The sequence below is a fragment of the Schistocerca gregaria genome, chromosome 8 (genome assembly GCF_023897955.1).
Source record: "Schistocerca gregaria isolate iqSchGreg1 chromosome 8, iqSchGreg1.2, whole genome shotgun sequence".
Classification (NCBI taxonomy): domain Eukaryota; kingdom Metazoa; phylum Arthropoda; class Insecta; order Orthoptera; family Acrididae; genus Schistocerca; species Schistocerca gregaria.
Window position 1 is genome coordinate 392888785 of NC_064927.1, and position 17088 is coordinate 392905872.

At 39.8% G+C, this 17088-nt stretch overlaps 1 protein-coding gene across 1 annotated transcript in view; it reads left to right on the top strand.

Moving 5' to 3' along the window:
- Positions 1–17088, top strand: part of LOC126284049 (ribonuclease P protein subunit p29) — a 99140-nt gene that overhangs the window by 9632 nt on the left and 72420 nt on the right. The window contains exons 2-3 of the mRNA XM_049982631.1: positions 1724–1884; positions 7001–7209. Coding sequence (XP_049838588.1) covers positions 1724–1884; positions 7001–7209 — 370 coding nt within the window. The remainder of the gene's footprint in view (positions 1–1723; positions 1885–7000; positions 7210–17088) is intronic.

Sequence of the window (17088 nt, forward strand, 5' to 3'; positions counted from 1 at the left end):
AAATTGAACTGCTGTCTGTATGGCTTCTTCAAATGTCTCACAACATGCCAATCTGACTGCATGACCGACTTCACCCTGTAACCCATTCAAAAACGTATCTAATGCCCTTTGTCCTCGTTCAAACAATTTTTCCTCATTGTACGAATCATTCTCGTTGAGCTCATACGTATTAGCGTTCACTTTTCTAATGCGATCAGCAAAATGCTCAATAGATTCTCCGTCCAATATATGCATGTTGTGCAGTTGTTCCCTGTAAAATCTTGCTGTCTTCTTCCCTTTGTACCATTGCACCAGTGTCTGCTTAAAAACGCCATAGGTAGCTGCTAGAGTGCACATGGTATCACACGTAACAAAATCGAGTGCATCATCTTGAATTCGCAATTTCGCCACAGTTACTTTATCTGAATCACTCCAGGATCCTAAACTTGCTGCGTTTTCCAGTTTACTAAAAAATACGAGAATATCCTCATCAGACTTCCCACGAAAGACTGTAACTGTGGGGATCAAAGAAAATTTTTTAACTACTGCTGAATCTGTTGTGCTTTCATCAGCTACAGTCCGAAGGCTACTATTCACTTGTCCCACATCCGTTCTACTTTCTGCATCTGTTTTCAATCGCTGAATTTCTTGTCGTAACTGTGCTATAACAGTCTGCAAGTCTTGTTGTGCCTCTGCCATACTGAATAACCCAGTCACTCTATTTATTTAAAATTTTGCCATCATTGCTGTTCGCATGCACGCCAAGCACAGCCAGTATCTGCTGCAGTCCTGCCTTCAGTGCTGGGTCTCATTCCATTGCATCGTCTGCAGAGATGTGCTCCAACGGAGGATAGTATCTACCTTGTGCTGCTTCCACATACGGATATGAAACACGAACTTCGCGAACAATGCCAATCACCGCTATACCCTCTTGGAAGACTGTAGGTTTTCTTCTCTCCCCAGGAAAGCATTTCCAGAGGATCCCACTTCTGACACCATTTTATAAGGTATTTGACTGGTCAGGAAGATGGCGGGTGGGCACAAGGGTCTTAGGATGAGCCAGTGATCAGCATTTGAACACAGTCGAATAATTTACTTTAACTTTTATTAAAAACTCGTTACATGCATACTCAGAAGCGGTCAGTGTCCTCGCAGCCTACTGACCTGAATGCAATGTGGAAGCCCGGTGTCTGGCGACGCAGCAGGGTGTCTGATGACAACAGCCGCCCGGCTGACGGAAAGACCCACTTTTATTCTGCATTGCTAGCTGACTCGCGCAGGCAGTGACCCAGCAATGCAGAATCAGCTGTGACGGAAACATGTGTACCGCACTGGAGGATGGATGATTGCTTGCCTACTTCACCCATTCCCTTACAATTCATATATTGATGAATGGTGTCCCTTTATCAAAAGTGAGGATGTTTTCATCTTCTTTTTGAACATGCTGTTTTTTGGGAAAAAACTCATTTTATGAGGGAAGCTGTTTCTTGTTCGTGTGAATAAAATAATATTGCAAATGGTAAATTTTACCATAATTTTAATTTCAAATGAAGTTATTTTAATGCACTAATTTGAGTAATAAAAAAATATTGCTAAAGATGAAGTGAATTCAGCTTCGATTTTCATTACTTGATAATTATGAACTGGATGATTAGTAGCCAATGTTAAATAGCTTTAATTTTACAATTGTGAATGTTTCATTTTGCATTGCTTTCATTCTAACTATGACAACACTCATTTCCAGAATTACTTTATTCTCCCCTTCCTGAGACACTTCAGGAACGAGTGTTTGGAGCAACACAGTCAGCTGTTGATAGCGACTCAAAAGAGCAAGCAGTAAAAGCATATTTATCATCAGTATTGCCTGCTACTGACACAAAGCGGATAAATGGAGAACTGAAAAAGGCAAGTTTCCACTTTATTTCGACTGTGTAGAGGTAGCATAATCATCAGTCTCTTACTTACTGGCTGCAATGAATGTTTTAAGAAGAAATCGACAGCCTCTTTTTAAATTTTAGAAATTAACTTTTGAGTCCCAAACCTTAAATATTTCTGTAGTATGATACAACACGATTGCATTGTTCAAGAATAGCATATTTGCAACTCACTGGGACATTTTCTTGTACTTCAGAGCTCTTCACAGTCATTAGTTGCTATCTGTCTGACACTTTTTCTTCAAATAAAGTGTGAAGGTAAAACATTTTTAGAGTTTTCCTATTGGACACAGACTTTCCTGTAAACTTCTCTAGATGTGACTTCATAATGAGATTCAATAATGTTGTCATCTTCAAAAAGAAAAACTTAACTATGTAATCAACATTAATATTACTCACATCTTTCACCACATTTGTAATTTTAACCCAAACTTATATCTAATAAATTTTCTTTTCTTTAAACTTTAGATGTAAAATGGAGCCACCAGGCACGACATATATTATTTAATTTTATTTACTATGAGTAATATCCCAACATTCTAGGCAAGTTCTACGTATTATCTTGTTTCAGCTCTGTTTTTATTAATCATTGATCTCATGTTTAATATCATTTTAATGTAGAACCATTCTTAAAAGTAATCAAGCTATCAATTGTTTGCCTTGCCCAGTTTTTTATGTGGTGGTAATCAAACTCATTTCCAATCAATTTTTGATTTATATCATTTTAAACCTATAATACTTTACGAGTTTGCTCTTCCCATTTCTCTGTTCAATCCAGAGGCTACATATAAACATTCTATTGTTTTTGCATTGTACGTTCAGCCTACGTAGGTTGTATTGACCTCTTACTTGCTTCTGATTCTCCACAAGCAACACAATGTACTCCATTCCTGGTTGCACTAAGCACCCTTGAAATTATATACTGACCTGACTGTAACGTTTAAGCAATGATCACTCCAAAGTATAAATACCCCTTTATAAAACTCTCCACTATCATTCTGTAAAATAATATAATAATAATAATAATAATAATAATAATAATAATCCAGCAAGTTCACTGTAGTACTCTTTTTTCACTGTGCTCTATGTAGAGACTTTGAGCTAAACACAACAGCACCTTCTATTTTGCCAATCTGCGTTCTTTGTTTTCCTGTTGTTAGCTTAAGGAGTTACTGATCAATTGCAGCTAGTAACCTTTCATTGCTTCTTTTGAGATATCTGTTAGTCAGTACTCTTATGATCAATAGTATTTCACAAAGCTTAGACCACTGTGTCTTTATTGTTTATGTAGTACACCCTTTCAGCTGAACCACAATACTCAGAGTCTCAGTGGACCACAGTGGTATCCTGTACGCTGGCTGTTAGAACACAAGTATTCCTCATTCCTGTAAATTATCTTCCTTTCCTCCTCTCCATCAAATGTGGCATTGCTAATAACCAGCATGAACTTGCACTGTTCTTATTGCTTTTTAGTTGTCATTATTTTAGCTAGCTTCTGAACTCATTGTTATACTATAATTGTGGTAACAATGTCTGATGCTGCACTCTGTATCCACGTATGTGATTCTCTTATGGTTGTGGTTGGCTCTGTAATTTCTAGAATAATTACTACGTGCTCTGAGGCATTTAGACAATCATTCTTGTTATGCCCCATATGTGAATGGAATGTACCCTCGACTATGTACCTGATGGTAGTTTACAGAGTATAGGTGTGGATGTGGATGAAGCTGTAGAATGGTCATGACTTTCACCAAATTTCCTCTTAGTTAGTTCATCCTTGTTTTTACTGTTTTACACCACAGTTTGGAGAATTCCTCTTACGTGCTTTCTAAATTTTGTGTAGACTTAAATGTACTGAGTGATAAATTGCCCAGCTTATAAGACTTCTATTCTATTAACTCACTAACTCATTCATCCAAAATTGCCAAATTCAAATCTGTAAAAGCGGACCCCTTTGTTTCTTTGACATTCTGTAAAATATTTACCCTTTGTTTTGTATCTGAGACTTGTTCTTGTATTTAATTTTCTTTGTGTTCAGCAAAATCTTGAATTTGTGTTACATCATCATTTTTTTCATATCCCACTATTGTAATACATCCATATGTAACTCCTTGGTTAAAGAGGCTGTTGTGTTTTGCAGCAAAATTTCATTATTTATGTCACTTTTAGTTTGCAGGCTAGAAGTTGGTTCTGCTTTTAGGTTACAAGTTAGTTCTCTTCTTAGACTGGTACGAGAACTATTGACCTTAACATTGAATTCAGTTTTTAATTCAGCTTTTGCTATTGTGTCAGCCAGTGTACACCATTAACAAGATTAAATTGTATATTAGTTTTAGTTAGCTGCGGCCACTATGTAACTTAAGCATGTTATAAATTTAACAAAAGAAACTTCAATGAATAAAATCACTTTCCATCAGACTGCAACACCCAACACTACCATGGTTGTGAATAAAACAAACAGTGTGGTTCTAACACAGCTCACCAAAGTGTAAAGGCAGCACACGTCGTTGGTACTGATTTGGCGGGTGATGCTAACTGCAGTGCTGTAGGTAGGTGGTCTGTTGGCTGCAGCCAATGCTGGAATTTATAGAAATAACGGATACCAACAGTTATAATTTTATAAAATATACTAATTACATTACCAGTTTCGGCACTACATTATTGTTATCTTTAGGTCCCTATATAAATTGAATGACTATATCCAGCCACGGTTTCATGTGTAATCATGTGACGTGCACTCCAGCCATATAACAACTGCTTTGACAGTTGTTAGATTGCTGGATTGCACAAATCTTGTAAATAGAAATCCATGAGACAAGTGAATATACATGGTACCTGTCCTAATGCACCAGTGATTGGATATCACCATTCAGTTTGCATAGGGGCCTGAAGATGACATTAATACAGTGTCGCAACTGGTCATGTAAGTTATATATTTTATAAAAAATATTTGCTGATATTTCTTATTTCTGCAAGTTTATGACCAGCCACAATCCCATGCCATTTCAGTGATGGATCATCTAAGACACTGGAATTAATTGATATCTCTGGCCAACCTATGGTGCACTGACACATTGCTGATGAGATAGTAACACTTTACTGATGCTGTGTCAGTCTGGATTTATAACTTGCTTCTTTAATATAAATGCTAAAACTTCCTGGCAGAGTAAAACTGTGTGCCAGTCTGAGACTCGAACTTGAGATCTTTGCCTTACGCAGTCAAGTGCTCTCCCATCTGACCTAAGCAAGCAAGACTCACAACCCATCATCACAGCTTCAATTCTGCAGGACTTCATCTCATTCCTTCCAGATTTCCCGAGTAGAACTAGCACTCCTGGAAGAAAGGACATTGTGGAGACGTGGCTTGCCTGTGAGTAGCGAAGGTCCCAAGTTTGAGTCTCGGCATGGCACACAGTTTTAATCTGCCATTAAGTTTCACATCGGCACACCCTGTGCTGCAGACTGAAAATTTCATTTGGGAATATAAATGCTGTCGAGAAACTTGATCATCCTTTTTCTCCACTAATATGTTCTTCCTTCCTCAACTTTTAAGAGAGCAGAGAGGGCAGTGCAAGTATTAGTTTGTGTTCTGCATCTCAATAACAGTTGTTGAACCCATTTTCAAGAACAACCCGTCTGTTTATCCTCAGTTGTTCTGCCAAAAATACTTCATTCCTTCCCAACTATTACATAATTTAGGCATCTTTAAAACATTCTCAAGTCTGTCACTTAGGATTTGATTGTGTTCTGCTCCTAACTGCCAATACGAGAGATACTTCATTGCTTACAACAACTTTTTGATTTTTTGGTACTGTGACATAATTATGATTTTCTGCATTCTTATTATCTTTCTTCTTCTCCTTGCCTCTTTTCTAGTTAGCAAATTTGATGTTCTTCAGCACCAAAAATTAAACAATGCATGCAGCCTCCCTATTTTATACAAACACAAATTAATTTTCACACCGTTACCATATTCACATTTATTACCCACTCAACGAAATTTCTATGTGCAGATGACAATAATCATTTGTCGAAATTTCTAAGTGCAACTGACGATAATCATTCATTGCTAACAGATATAAGTATAATATCATACCACTTTTATGAAATGATATTGTACATTTCACATTCATTTAGCAATACATAAAAATGTTCCTATTCATGATGACAGATTTGTTTCTGCGACATTATGCACATTATTCTGTGTACACTGATATGAATGATCCTAAATTATAAGATAATGCAAATTGTGTATTTTGTTTATGTTTTCTCATTGCAAATTAATTTTTATTAGAAAACTTTATCATATAGTTGGCTGAAATATGTAATTGAAAAAGATCGTGTCGTGATCACCATGTTGCCCCAAGCCCCAGAGTGCCTATTTTCTGAAGAAACAAATGTGCTGTCCTAAAGGAACACCTCTCTGGACATTGATTCCAAAATCGATGTTGAGAAAGCAAAATTTGCCTGTAAGCTTATTTCTTCTTGATTTGTAATATTATTTTGTGAAACTCTTGACATGTTGAATGGTCAACAACGAAAGATTACAGGATAACCCTGCTGCACAACAATGTGCAATTTTTAATTGCAAGGAGGAAGGCATTGCATAACACTGTATGGGTGTTAGAAAAAACAGTTTTACTGAAATTGTTTCGGAAATAAGATCTTTGTTTATATTAAACTTCCTGGCAGATTAAAACTGTGTGCCCGACCGAGACTCAAACTAGGGACCATTGCCTTTCGCGGGCAAGTGCTCTACCATCTGAGCTACTGAAGCACGACTCACGCCCGGTACTCACAGCTTTACTTCTGCCAGTATCTCGTCTCCTACCTTCCAAACTTTACAGAAGCTCTCCTGCGAACCTTTTGTTTATATTGTTCCTATTGTCAGTTTTTAATCGTTGTTATTTTAGTATTTGGAGAATGTCATCATTGCCTTTATTGGTTTCATAATACATAATGAAGAACAAAGTATGAATGTTTTGTGATAAAGGAATAAACATTTGGTGTCGCCATTCATATTTTGTATTGAATATGGTTACATAACAATAATTTATTTAGAAAACCAAACTTTTCTGTTGTTTCAGAGGCTGCTGTTAGCAAAACATAGGTTGAAAGGTCATAAGAGATCCCAGCGACAAAAAAAATCTCAGCTGACCCTTAGTGAGAAGAGGGAACTTGGCTTGCACAAGTTGAATAAAAGTGGCTTGAAATATAGTGACTTTTGTCCATTACATTCCTTATGGAAACAATATTTCAGTTCCTATATAGATATAAGTTTTTTAAAAGAGTCTGGGTAAGGATTCTACATTTTTTCATCAGAAAGTTTCTCTTGAATCTGTAAATTACCTTTTAGTTGACTTGTCAGAAATAGAAATTTGTCAAATTTCCTCTTTTTCAGATGTGGCAATGTTTTAGGTCAAAAGAATATGTTAGTGTAAGTGTTGTAAAGTCAAGTTTAATATAATTTTGAAACAGATAAGCCGGCCGGAGTGGCTGTGCGGTTCTAGGTGTTACAGTCTGGAACTGCGTGACTGCTACAGTCGCCAGTTCGAATCCTGCTTCGGGCATGGATGTGTGTGATATCCTTAGGTTATGTAAATAAAATAGAAAGAAACTTCCACATGGGAAAAATATATTAAAAACAAAGATTCCAAGACTTACCAAGCGGGAAAGCACCAGCAGACAGACACATGAACAAAACACACAAACACACACACAGAATTACTAGCTTTCGCAACCGATGGTTGCTTCTTCAGGAAGGAGAGGGAAAGACGAAAGGATGTGGGTTTTAAGGGAGAGGGTAAGGAGTCATTCCAATCCCGGGAGCGGAAAGACTTCCCTTAGGGGAAAAAAAGGACAGGTGTACACTCGCACACGCACACACATATCCATCCGCACATACACAGACACAAGCAGACATATTTAAAGGCAAAGAGTAAGGGCTCCGTTGGATCTTCTCTATCTCTTCTATCAACCCTATCTGGTGCGGATCCCACACTGCTGAGCAGTATTCAAGCAGTGGGCGAACAAGCGTACTGTAACCTACTTCCTTTGTTGTCGGATTGCATTTTCTTAGGATTCTTCCAATGAATCTCAGTCTCGCATCTGCTTTACCGACGATCAACTTTATATGATCATTCCTTTTTAAATCACTCCTAATGTGTACTCCCAGATAATTTATGGAATTAACTGCTTCCAGTTGCTGACCTGCTATTTTGTAGCTAAATGATAAGGGACCTATCTTTCTATGTATTCACATCACATTACACTTGTCTACATTGAGATTCAATTGCCATTCCGTGCACCATGCGTCAATTCGCTGCAGATCCTCCTGCATTTCAGTACAGTTTTCCATTGTTGCAACCTCTCGATACACCACAGCATCATCTGAAAAAGCCTCAGTGAACTTCCAGTGTCATCCACCAGGTCATTTATGTATATTGTGAATAGCAACGGTCCTATGACACTCCCCTGCGGCACACCTGAAATCACTCTTACTTCGGAAGACTTCTCTCCATTGAGAATGACATGCTGCGTTCTGTTATCTAGGAACTCCTCAATCCAATCACACAATTGATCTGATAGTCCGTATGCCCTTACTTTGTTCATTAAACGACTGTGGGGAACTGTGTCAAACGCCTTGCGGAAGTCAAGTAACACGGCATCTACCTGTGAACCCGTGTCTAAGGCCCTCTGAGTCTCGTGGACGAATAGCGCGAGCTGGGTTTCACACGACCGTCTTTTTCGAAACCCATGCTGATTCCTACAGAGTAGATTTCTAGTCTCCAGAAAAGACATTATGCTCGAACATAATATGTGTTCCAAAATTCTACAACTGATCGACGTTAGAGATATAGGTCTATAGTTCTGCACATCTGTTCGACGTCCCTTCTTGAAAACGGGGATGACCTGTGCCCTTTTCCAATCCTTTGGAATGCTTCACTCTTCTAGAGACCTACGGTACACCGCTGCAAGAAAGGGGGGGCAAGTTCCTTCATGTACTCTGTGTAAAATCGAACTGGTATCCCATCAGGACCAGCAGCCTTTCCTCTTTTGAGCGATTTTAATTGTTTCTCTATCCCTCTGTCGTCTTTTTCGATATCTACCATTTTGTCAACTGTGCGACAATCTGGAGAAGGAAGCACAGTGCAGTCTTCCTTTGTGAAACAGCTTTGGAAGAAGACATTTAGTATTTCGGCCTTTAGTCTGTCATCCTCTGTTTCAGTTCCATTTTGGTCACAGAGTGTCTGGACATTTTATTTTGATCCACCTACCGCTTTGACATAGGACCAAAATTTCTTAGGATTTTCTGCCAAGTCAGTACACAGAACTTTACTTTCGAATTCATTGAAAGCCTCTCGCATAGCCCTCCTCACACTACATTTCGCTTCGCGTAATTTTTGTTTGTCTGCAAGGCTTTGGCTATGTTTATGTTTGCTGTGAAGTTCCCTTTGCTTCCGCAGCAGTTTTCTAACTCGGTTGTTGTACCACGGTGGCTCTTTCCCATCTCTTACGATCTTGCTTGGCACATACTCATCTAACACATATTGTACGATGGTTTTGAACTTAGTCCACTGATCCTCAACACTATCTGTACTTGAGACAAAACTTTTGTGTTGAGCCGTCAGGTACTCTGTAATCTGCTTTTTGTCACTTTTGCTAAACAGAAAAGTCTTCCTACCTTTTTTAATATTTCTATTTACGGCTGAAATCATCGATGCAGTAACTGCTTTATGATCGCTGATTCCCTGTTCTGCATTAACTGATTCAAATAGTTCGGGTCTGTTTGTCACCAGAAGGTCTAATATGTTATCGCCACGAGTCAGTTCTCTGTTTAACTGCTCAAGGTAGTTTTCAGATAAAGCACTTAAAAATATTTCACTGGATTCTTTGTCCCTGCCACCCGTTATGAACGTTTGAGTCTCCCAGTCTATATCCGGCAAATTAAAATCTCCACGCAGAACTATAACCTGGTGTGGAAATCTACTCGAAATATTTTCCAAATTATTCTCAGTATATAGTACAATAAGCTGAGCTACAGCCAGGACCACTTCTTACTCTAACATAATTCTGTCTAATTATTTTCCCTTGCTAGTCACCATTGTAAGAATTACATATGCAGCAGTTTAACTGTCAAAGTGAACTGTGTCTTATTCTAAACGTTAATGAAACATGGCATTTTTTTGTATGGTGTAGGTGCTTCAATTTGCTTGTGTCACTATCAGAAATGAGTAACTTCAACAAGTTTTCAAAAATACTTGCAGTGTGTCTTGGCAGTTAAAATTTCACAGTGCACTTCTTTTTTTGTATTCTTCGTGCATAAAAAAATTCAGGGTGGGTTTCTACATGTCTGTTTGTCAGGTAGCAAAATTTTTTGGGTGGCCTGTAATGATTACATTATTATCCATTATCATTACTAGACAGTAGAAGTAAGATGGAAGATGATGCAATGCAGATTTGGTGTAAATATTGTATTAAATGACTGGCCTGTAATATTTTCATGAAAGCAGGGAAAACACTACAAGGGCAAGTGTAAAAAAATTTTTAAGAATGATTGTTTTTGCACATCAGAAGTGAGTGAGTGATAGCAACATCTATTGTAACCAATTGTCTTATGGTTGTGCTTCATAACTATTAGAATTAGTAGGGGCCTGAAGTACTGTGCTCCATACAATATACATTCACAGCTAATCAGGAAGTTCAAATGCGAGATCTTCCTTTACAGTATTTTTTGCAATTTCAAATTTGGATTGAGCAAAAATCAATGTTTTCAAAATTGTATTTGGGGGTATTTCTTCCTCCTACAACCAGTCTGACTGGTTCAGTGAATGAAGAAATGGAAAATATGTATAGAAGATAAAGATAAAATGATGGAAACTCCAGGTAGGAATATCAACAATGTAGGAAAAGATAGATTGCTACTTACCATAAAGAAGACACATCAAGTTGCAGACAGACATGATTAAAAGACACTCACATAGTGTGAGTGTCTTTTACTCATGCCTGTCTGCATCTTGACCTGTCTTCTTTACAGTAAGCAGCAATGTATATTTTCCCAAATTAAAGATAAAGATTAGTTCTAACGCTCTGAAAACGCATTTGTCTCTCAAAGGATAGTTTATGCAAAATACCCACTGCACCTTGCACAGCCATCTCAGATATCCTACACATGAGACAAGTTTTCTATGGCAGACACTGCAGGAACAGCATTTGTGATTATTTGAGTGGGTGCTTGTCTGGTTTGATACTGAGGGCTTAAATTTGGGACACCTTCATAACTCATAATGACTGAACCAGTTAAACAGCAGTAATGTGTATGAATATTGCTTATTAATACTTTTTAAACAAATATGGAAAGAGCAAGGAATGTGAACAAAAGAATGATATGTCCTTCCTTCACTACAAGAGGAGGGCAGTATCATAATGCGAAATGTCTTCCAAGCTTTTCTTTTATAATTTTAAAAGAATCCAGGGAAGGGATTTTTTGGGATCCTGTTACATCAGAATACTGCTAATAGAGCTCAGGTACAAACTTTTCTTGAAGACCTGGACAAAATAAATAAATAAAATAGATTTAGCACCCATTTTACAGAGTCATTAATGATTGTTACAGTATGCAGATTCCCACTGGGAAACATTAAAATATTCTTACAAGAAACTGAGTCATTATTATGCCACATAGCAGACAAAAGAAAGCAAATGGTACTCCGTGGAAATTTTAATTTTTTTTTTTTTTTTTTTAGCTGATTCGAAGTCACAAGGACTCAGTCAGTTGGGTAAGGGGCTGTGGGACAGCAAGACTTGCTTTTGATGTCAAAAATTTCATGATGGATGACATGTGTGACATGGGATGCTGTCAGCAATGTCAGGTCTCATTCTATTCACATTGAAAAATGTGTGGTTGGCAGTTTTTCCTGGAGGAACAATCTCACAAGAGCATCCACATGTCCAACGTTTTCATTGGTTTTTGAAGTTGACTGTCTCCTTTGGTGACGTTCATCTTCAGTGTGTTCTCAGTCTTCAAAAAGTGACGTGTGCCAATGGAAAACTTAACAAGGAATGTTCCCCGTAGGCCTGTTTCACTTTTACTAAGACCATACTCGGGATTCCATAAGTTTAACACAAAACTTGATGACATAACATTGATCTAAATTCTGCTGTTCCATTTTTGTAACAACATCGATTCCACACTCAAAAATCACGTGATGGCTGTATAGAGCTGAAACTCAGACTGAGCATCTGGAAGGGATGAACAGACTAGACTACACAAGTAGAAAAACACAGTGTTGCTAGATTGCTCTGAGTGCTACTTTTCTCTCATACCTTGAAATATAAACGCTATAAGGGCAATAGTTAAAAGGGAAAAGGGTAAATCGGATAAGGAATGTGAGGGCTTTGTTATTAAAGAAAATAGCTAAACAATAACTGGTAGCAGTCAGGTAGCCAAAATATTTAGTAATCATTTCCTTAAAATAGCTCAAAAGACTGACATGGATAGTTTGAGATAAAACAATAAAATATATGCATGAAGAAATGCCTCTTACATAATGCAGATTACAATTGCTTTATGCTCTGGGAAAGAAATTAAGTGCATAATTAATTACTTCAAATGAAAAACCTCTCATTCAGTTGATAATATCTGAAGTAAAGTACTAAAATCTTGTTATCACATACATGCAGTGTATTCAGTGACACGCAGCAACAGTTCACTATCACAGGGTGTATTTCCCAGCAGACTGAAATATGGGGGGACACTATTGTGACCTCTTCGAAATGGAGAATAAAACAAAATACACTCCTGGAAATTGAAATAAGAGCACTGTGAATTCATTGTCCCAGGAAGGGGAAACTTTATTGACACATTCCTGGGGTCAGATACATCACATGATCACACTGACAGAACCACAGGCACATAGACACAGGCAACAGAGCATGCACAATGTCGGCACTAGTACAGTGTATATCCACCTTTCGCAGCAATGCAGGCTGCTATTCTCCCATGGAGACGATCGTAGAGATGCTGGATGTAGTCCTGTGGAACGGCTTGCCATGCCATTTCCACCTGGCGCCTCAGTTGGACCAGCGTTCGTGCTGGACGTGCAGACCGCGTGAGACGACGCTTCATCCAGTCCCAAACATGCTCAATGGAGGACAGATCCGGAGATCTTGCTGGACAGGGTAGTTGACTTACACCTTCTAGAGCACGTTGGGTGGCACGGGATACATGCGGACGTGCATTGTCCTGTTGGAACAGCAAGTTCCCTTGCCGGTCTAGGAATGGTAGAACGATGGGTTCGATGACGGTTTGTATGTACCGTGCACTATTCAGTGTCCCCTCGACGATCACCAGAGGTGTACGGCCAGTGTAGGAGATCGCTCCCCACACCACGATGCCGGGTGTTGGCCCTGTGTGCCTCGGTCGTATGCAGTCCTGATTGTGGCGCTCACCTGCACGGCACCAAACACGCGTAGGACCATCATTGGCACCAAGGCAGAAGCGACTCTCATCGCTGAAGACGACATGTCTCCATTCGTCCCTCCATTCACGCCTGTCGCGACACCACTGGAGGCGGGCTGCACAATGTTGGGGCGTGAGCGGAAGACGGCCTAACGGTGTGCGGGACCGTAGCCCAGCTTCATGCAGACGGTTGCGAATGGTCCTCGCCGATACCCCAGGAGCAACAATGTCCCTAATTTGCTGGGAAGTAGCGGTGCGGTCCCCTACGGCACTGCGTAGGATCCTACGGTCTTGGCGTGCATCCGTGCGTCGCTGGGCACGTGCACCTTCCGCCGACCACTGGCGACAACATCGATGTACTGTGGAGACCTCACGCCCCACGTGTTGAGCAATTCGGCGGTACGTCCACCCGGCCTCCCGCATGCCCACTATACGCCCTCGCTCAAAGTCCGACAACTGCACATACGGTTCACGTCCACGCTGTCGCGGCATGCTACCAGTGTTAAAGACTGCAATGGAGCTCCGTATGCCACGGCAAACTGGCTGACACTGACGGCGGCGGTTCACAAATGCTGCGCAGCTAGCGCCATTCGACGGCCAACACCGCGGTTCTTGGTGTGTCCGCTGTGCCGTGCGTGTGATCATTGCTTGTACAGCCCTCTCGCAGTGTCCGGAGCAAGTATGGTGGGTCTGACACATCGGTGTCAATGTGTTCTTTTTTCCATTTCCAGGAGTGTATTCGTAGGTATTTATATTGATAAGAATATGAACTGGAAGTCACATGTTACATATATTCTTGAATGTGTGTGCTATTAGAATTCTGAAATGAAATAAAGTTGACTTATTTTTCTTACTTCCTTCGTGTGTTGTTTTCATCACCTTTCAAATGGTGCACCCTCTGACTTCAAAGACCCACTGTATCAACAACTTTCATCCACGCACACCACTTTGCTACCTGACTGTGCTGATTGTTGTTGCAGCATCTCATTCCCCAAATTCTTTCTGCCAATAATTGCAATTATTCCTATTGCCCAGTCCCACATTGAGTTTCTTAGATGCTGCCTAAACCATGGACTCTCCCACCACCACCATTAAAGTTTGTTACTCAGGATCCTACCCCTCCTTTCACAGCGACCTTCACCTTTTCAGATTCCACCACTCGCTGTCACTCACAAACCCGTTACAGCAAAAATACATCTCCAAGACCTAGGCATCCCAGAATTACCTCTGCTCCCTCCACAAGATACTGCTACTGTGCAATCCTAACTACATTCAACACATCTTTGAAATTGAATCCCTTGCTCTTCAGCTCCTGGAAGAGCATTCCAGACAGCACCTCCTTAAGTTATCCAATCTGCTGACATCATACTGCACTTTGGGGCACCAGTATCTGATACCTGTCCTACCCATAGTGTTCCTCCTTGTCAATCCCTCAGAGCAACCAAACCCTGCCTAATGGACCTTTTCAACTTGCCACGTCTCCCAAAACTACCTATGAACACTTGAAACCCAGAGCTTAAACAATCCCAAAACACTGTTGTTAACCTTTTCACCAAAATCCTGAGCCCCACAGAAGTTTTAGTCCTCATCCTTAGTCATATTCCCAAATTTAACCATATTGGACTTGCCAAAAGCCTACTTGCCTTTTCCTGATCCCTGCCATAGACACACTTCTGTGCTACCACTAGCTCCAGCCAAAGCCAACGTAATTCCAACATTGAATCCAGCCTCTCCCAGTTTGTACCACATCCAGCCGTGATCCTCTCCCCCACCCAACTAACAACCCCAGGTCATTTTCCAGAAATTATTTACCTCCAACTTGGCCGCACCATCCTTCCCCCAATTCCCTTACTAACAACACCAACCTTTCAGCAGAGGAAAGGACAGCCATCCAAAGTATTAAAACAGATCCTGACCTAATCATCCTCCCTACAGACAGTGGCTTCACTACTGTTATGATGAGTTGTAACGACCTAGCAGAAGGCCTCTCTATCCCAGAAGTCCAACATAATCTTCAGTCCCTACTTAAAGCCTTAGGCCCTTCCCAGATCCTTTCACCCAAAGCTATTTTGCTCATCACCCCTACGACATGCTGCATACCCTCCTCCTACATGTACCCCAAAATGCCCAAACCCAACAGTCCTGGATGCCCAATGGAGGTGGTTATTGTGCCCCCATTCAAAGGAATTTGACTGTCATTGATCAACACCTGTGACTAATTTCCCTTAATCTAGTTTCCCACATCAAGATACCAACCATTTCCTTCAAAGACTCCCCACCATCCCCACCCCTTTACCCCCTGGTTTCATACTGGTCACTGTTGATGCCACTTCCCTACACCAACAGCCCTCATGCCAATGGTCTTGCCACTATTAAACTTTCTTTCCCACTATCCTTTAAACTCCAATCCCACTACTTCATTTCTCATTCACCTAACTAACTATACTAACACATAACTATTTCTCCTTTGAAGGGAAGATGCACAAACAAATCTGCGGCACAGACAAGGCCACCCACAAGACATCCTTCAAAGCCGACCTGTCTATGGGTCATCTAGAGGAAAAATTCCTGGTGAAGGTTTACATGCCATTTAGACAACTGACACATCATACTCCTTGTGTAGTGCGAAGGAAGATGATCGTGACAGAATAATATTAAGTAGGGAGTAAGTCACAGAACATACACTGTGTGCGGTTATTTATTTTTCTATGTGCAGTTATTAAATGGGAGGTGAGGAATACAACAAAACTGCAAGGTTTGACGACAAGTAAATGGCTTCATCTGCTGTGGGTGAGGCCTTTTACATTTTTGCGTTGTGGTTTTGCAGTGACTTGACCGTCAAGGAGCAACCACTCTCTCCAAGGATGAAAACAACAGACAAGGTGGTTTTTGCCAAAAAAAAGTATATTGTAATCTTGGATGTCATGTTAAGGCTTTGAAACATGTCGTATGAGAGGTTGTGTTCTACTCTAACTCAAGAGTCACTCCTATGATCTGTACACCCAGTCAAGAAAATAAATGTATCTAAAAGGAAAGTAGTGGATACACTTTTTCATGGTAAAGACTTTCCTCAGCTACACGTGAGATGTGCGAAATCAGAGGTGCTGATTAGCAGGACCTCTGCTTCTAGAGCATCAATTATGATGGCGTCTAGATTTAAAAAAAAAAAAAAAAAAAAAAAAAAAAAAAAAAAAAAAAAAAAAAAAAAAAAAAAAAAGGTAAATGTGTCATATAACGCATTGAGTGACAGATCTCGGGAAGTGTTATAAGCTTCAACCTATAAGGATTGAGCCAGCAGTTACATAAAACCCTAAACCACCAAGAAAAACGCTTCATTTGGCTCCCAGTATACAGAATGCAGAGCAGTGGAAGTAGGAGGAAGAAAATAAAGAACTATAAATTTAAAAAATCGTGAAATTCAACGAGTGATAAATTATGAGGTTGCCAAGAGAAACAAGGATTAAACAAAAAAGAAGAGAGTATAAGTGAATGGACATAACTATGTTCTCTAAATTCAGTAAAGATCCGTTAAGAAGAAAGTGAAAGGAAATCTCGGAGCAGTTCATGAAATCTGGAGATAAACCATACTTACACAATTGTGGTACATCTATCACCGCAATTTCGATTAAATTTTCATGTCAAGAAAATCACGTCAACATGTTAATAAAAGAACATTTTAACTACAACAGAGTAATTTCTCAGCTTTTGGAGAAG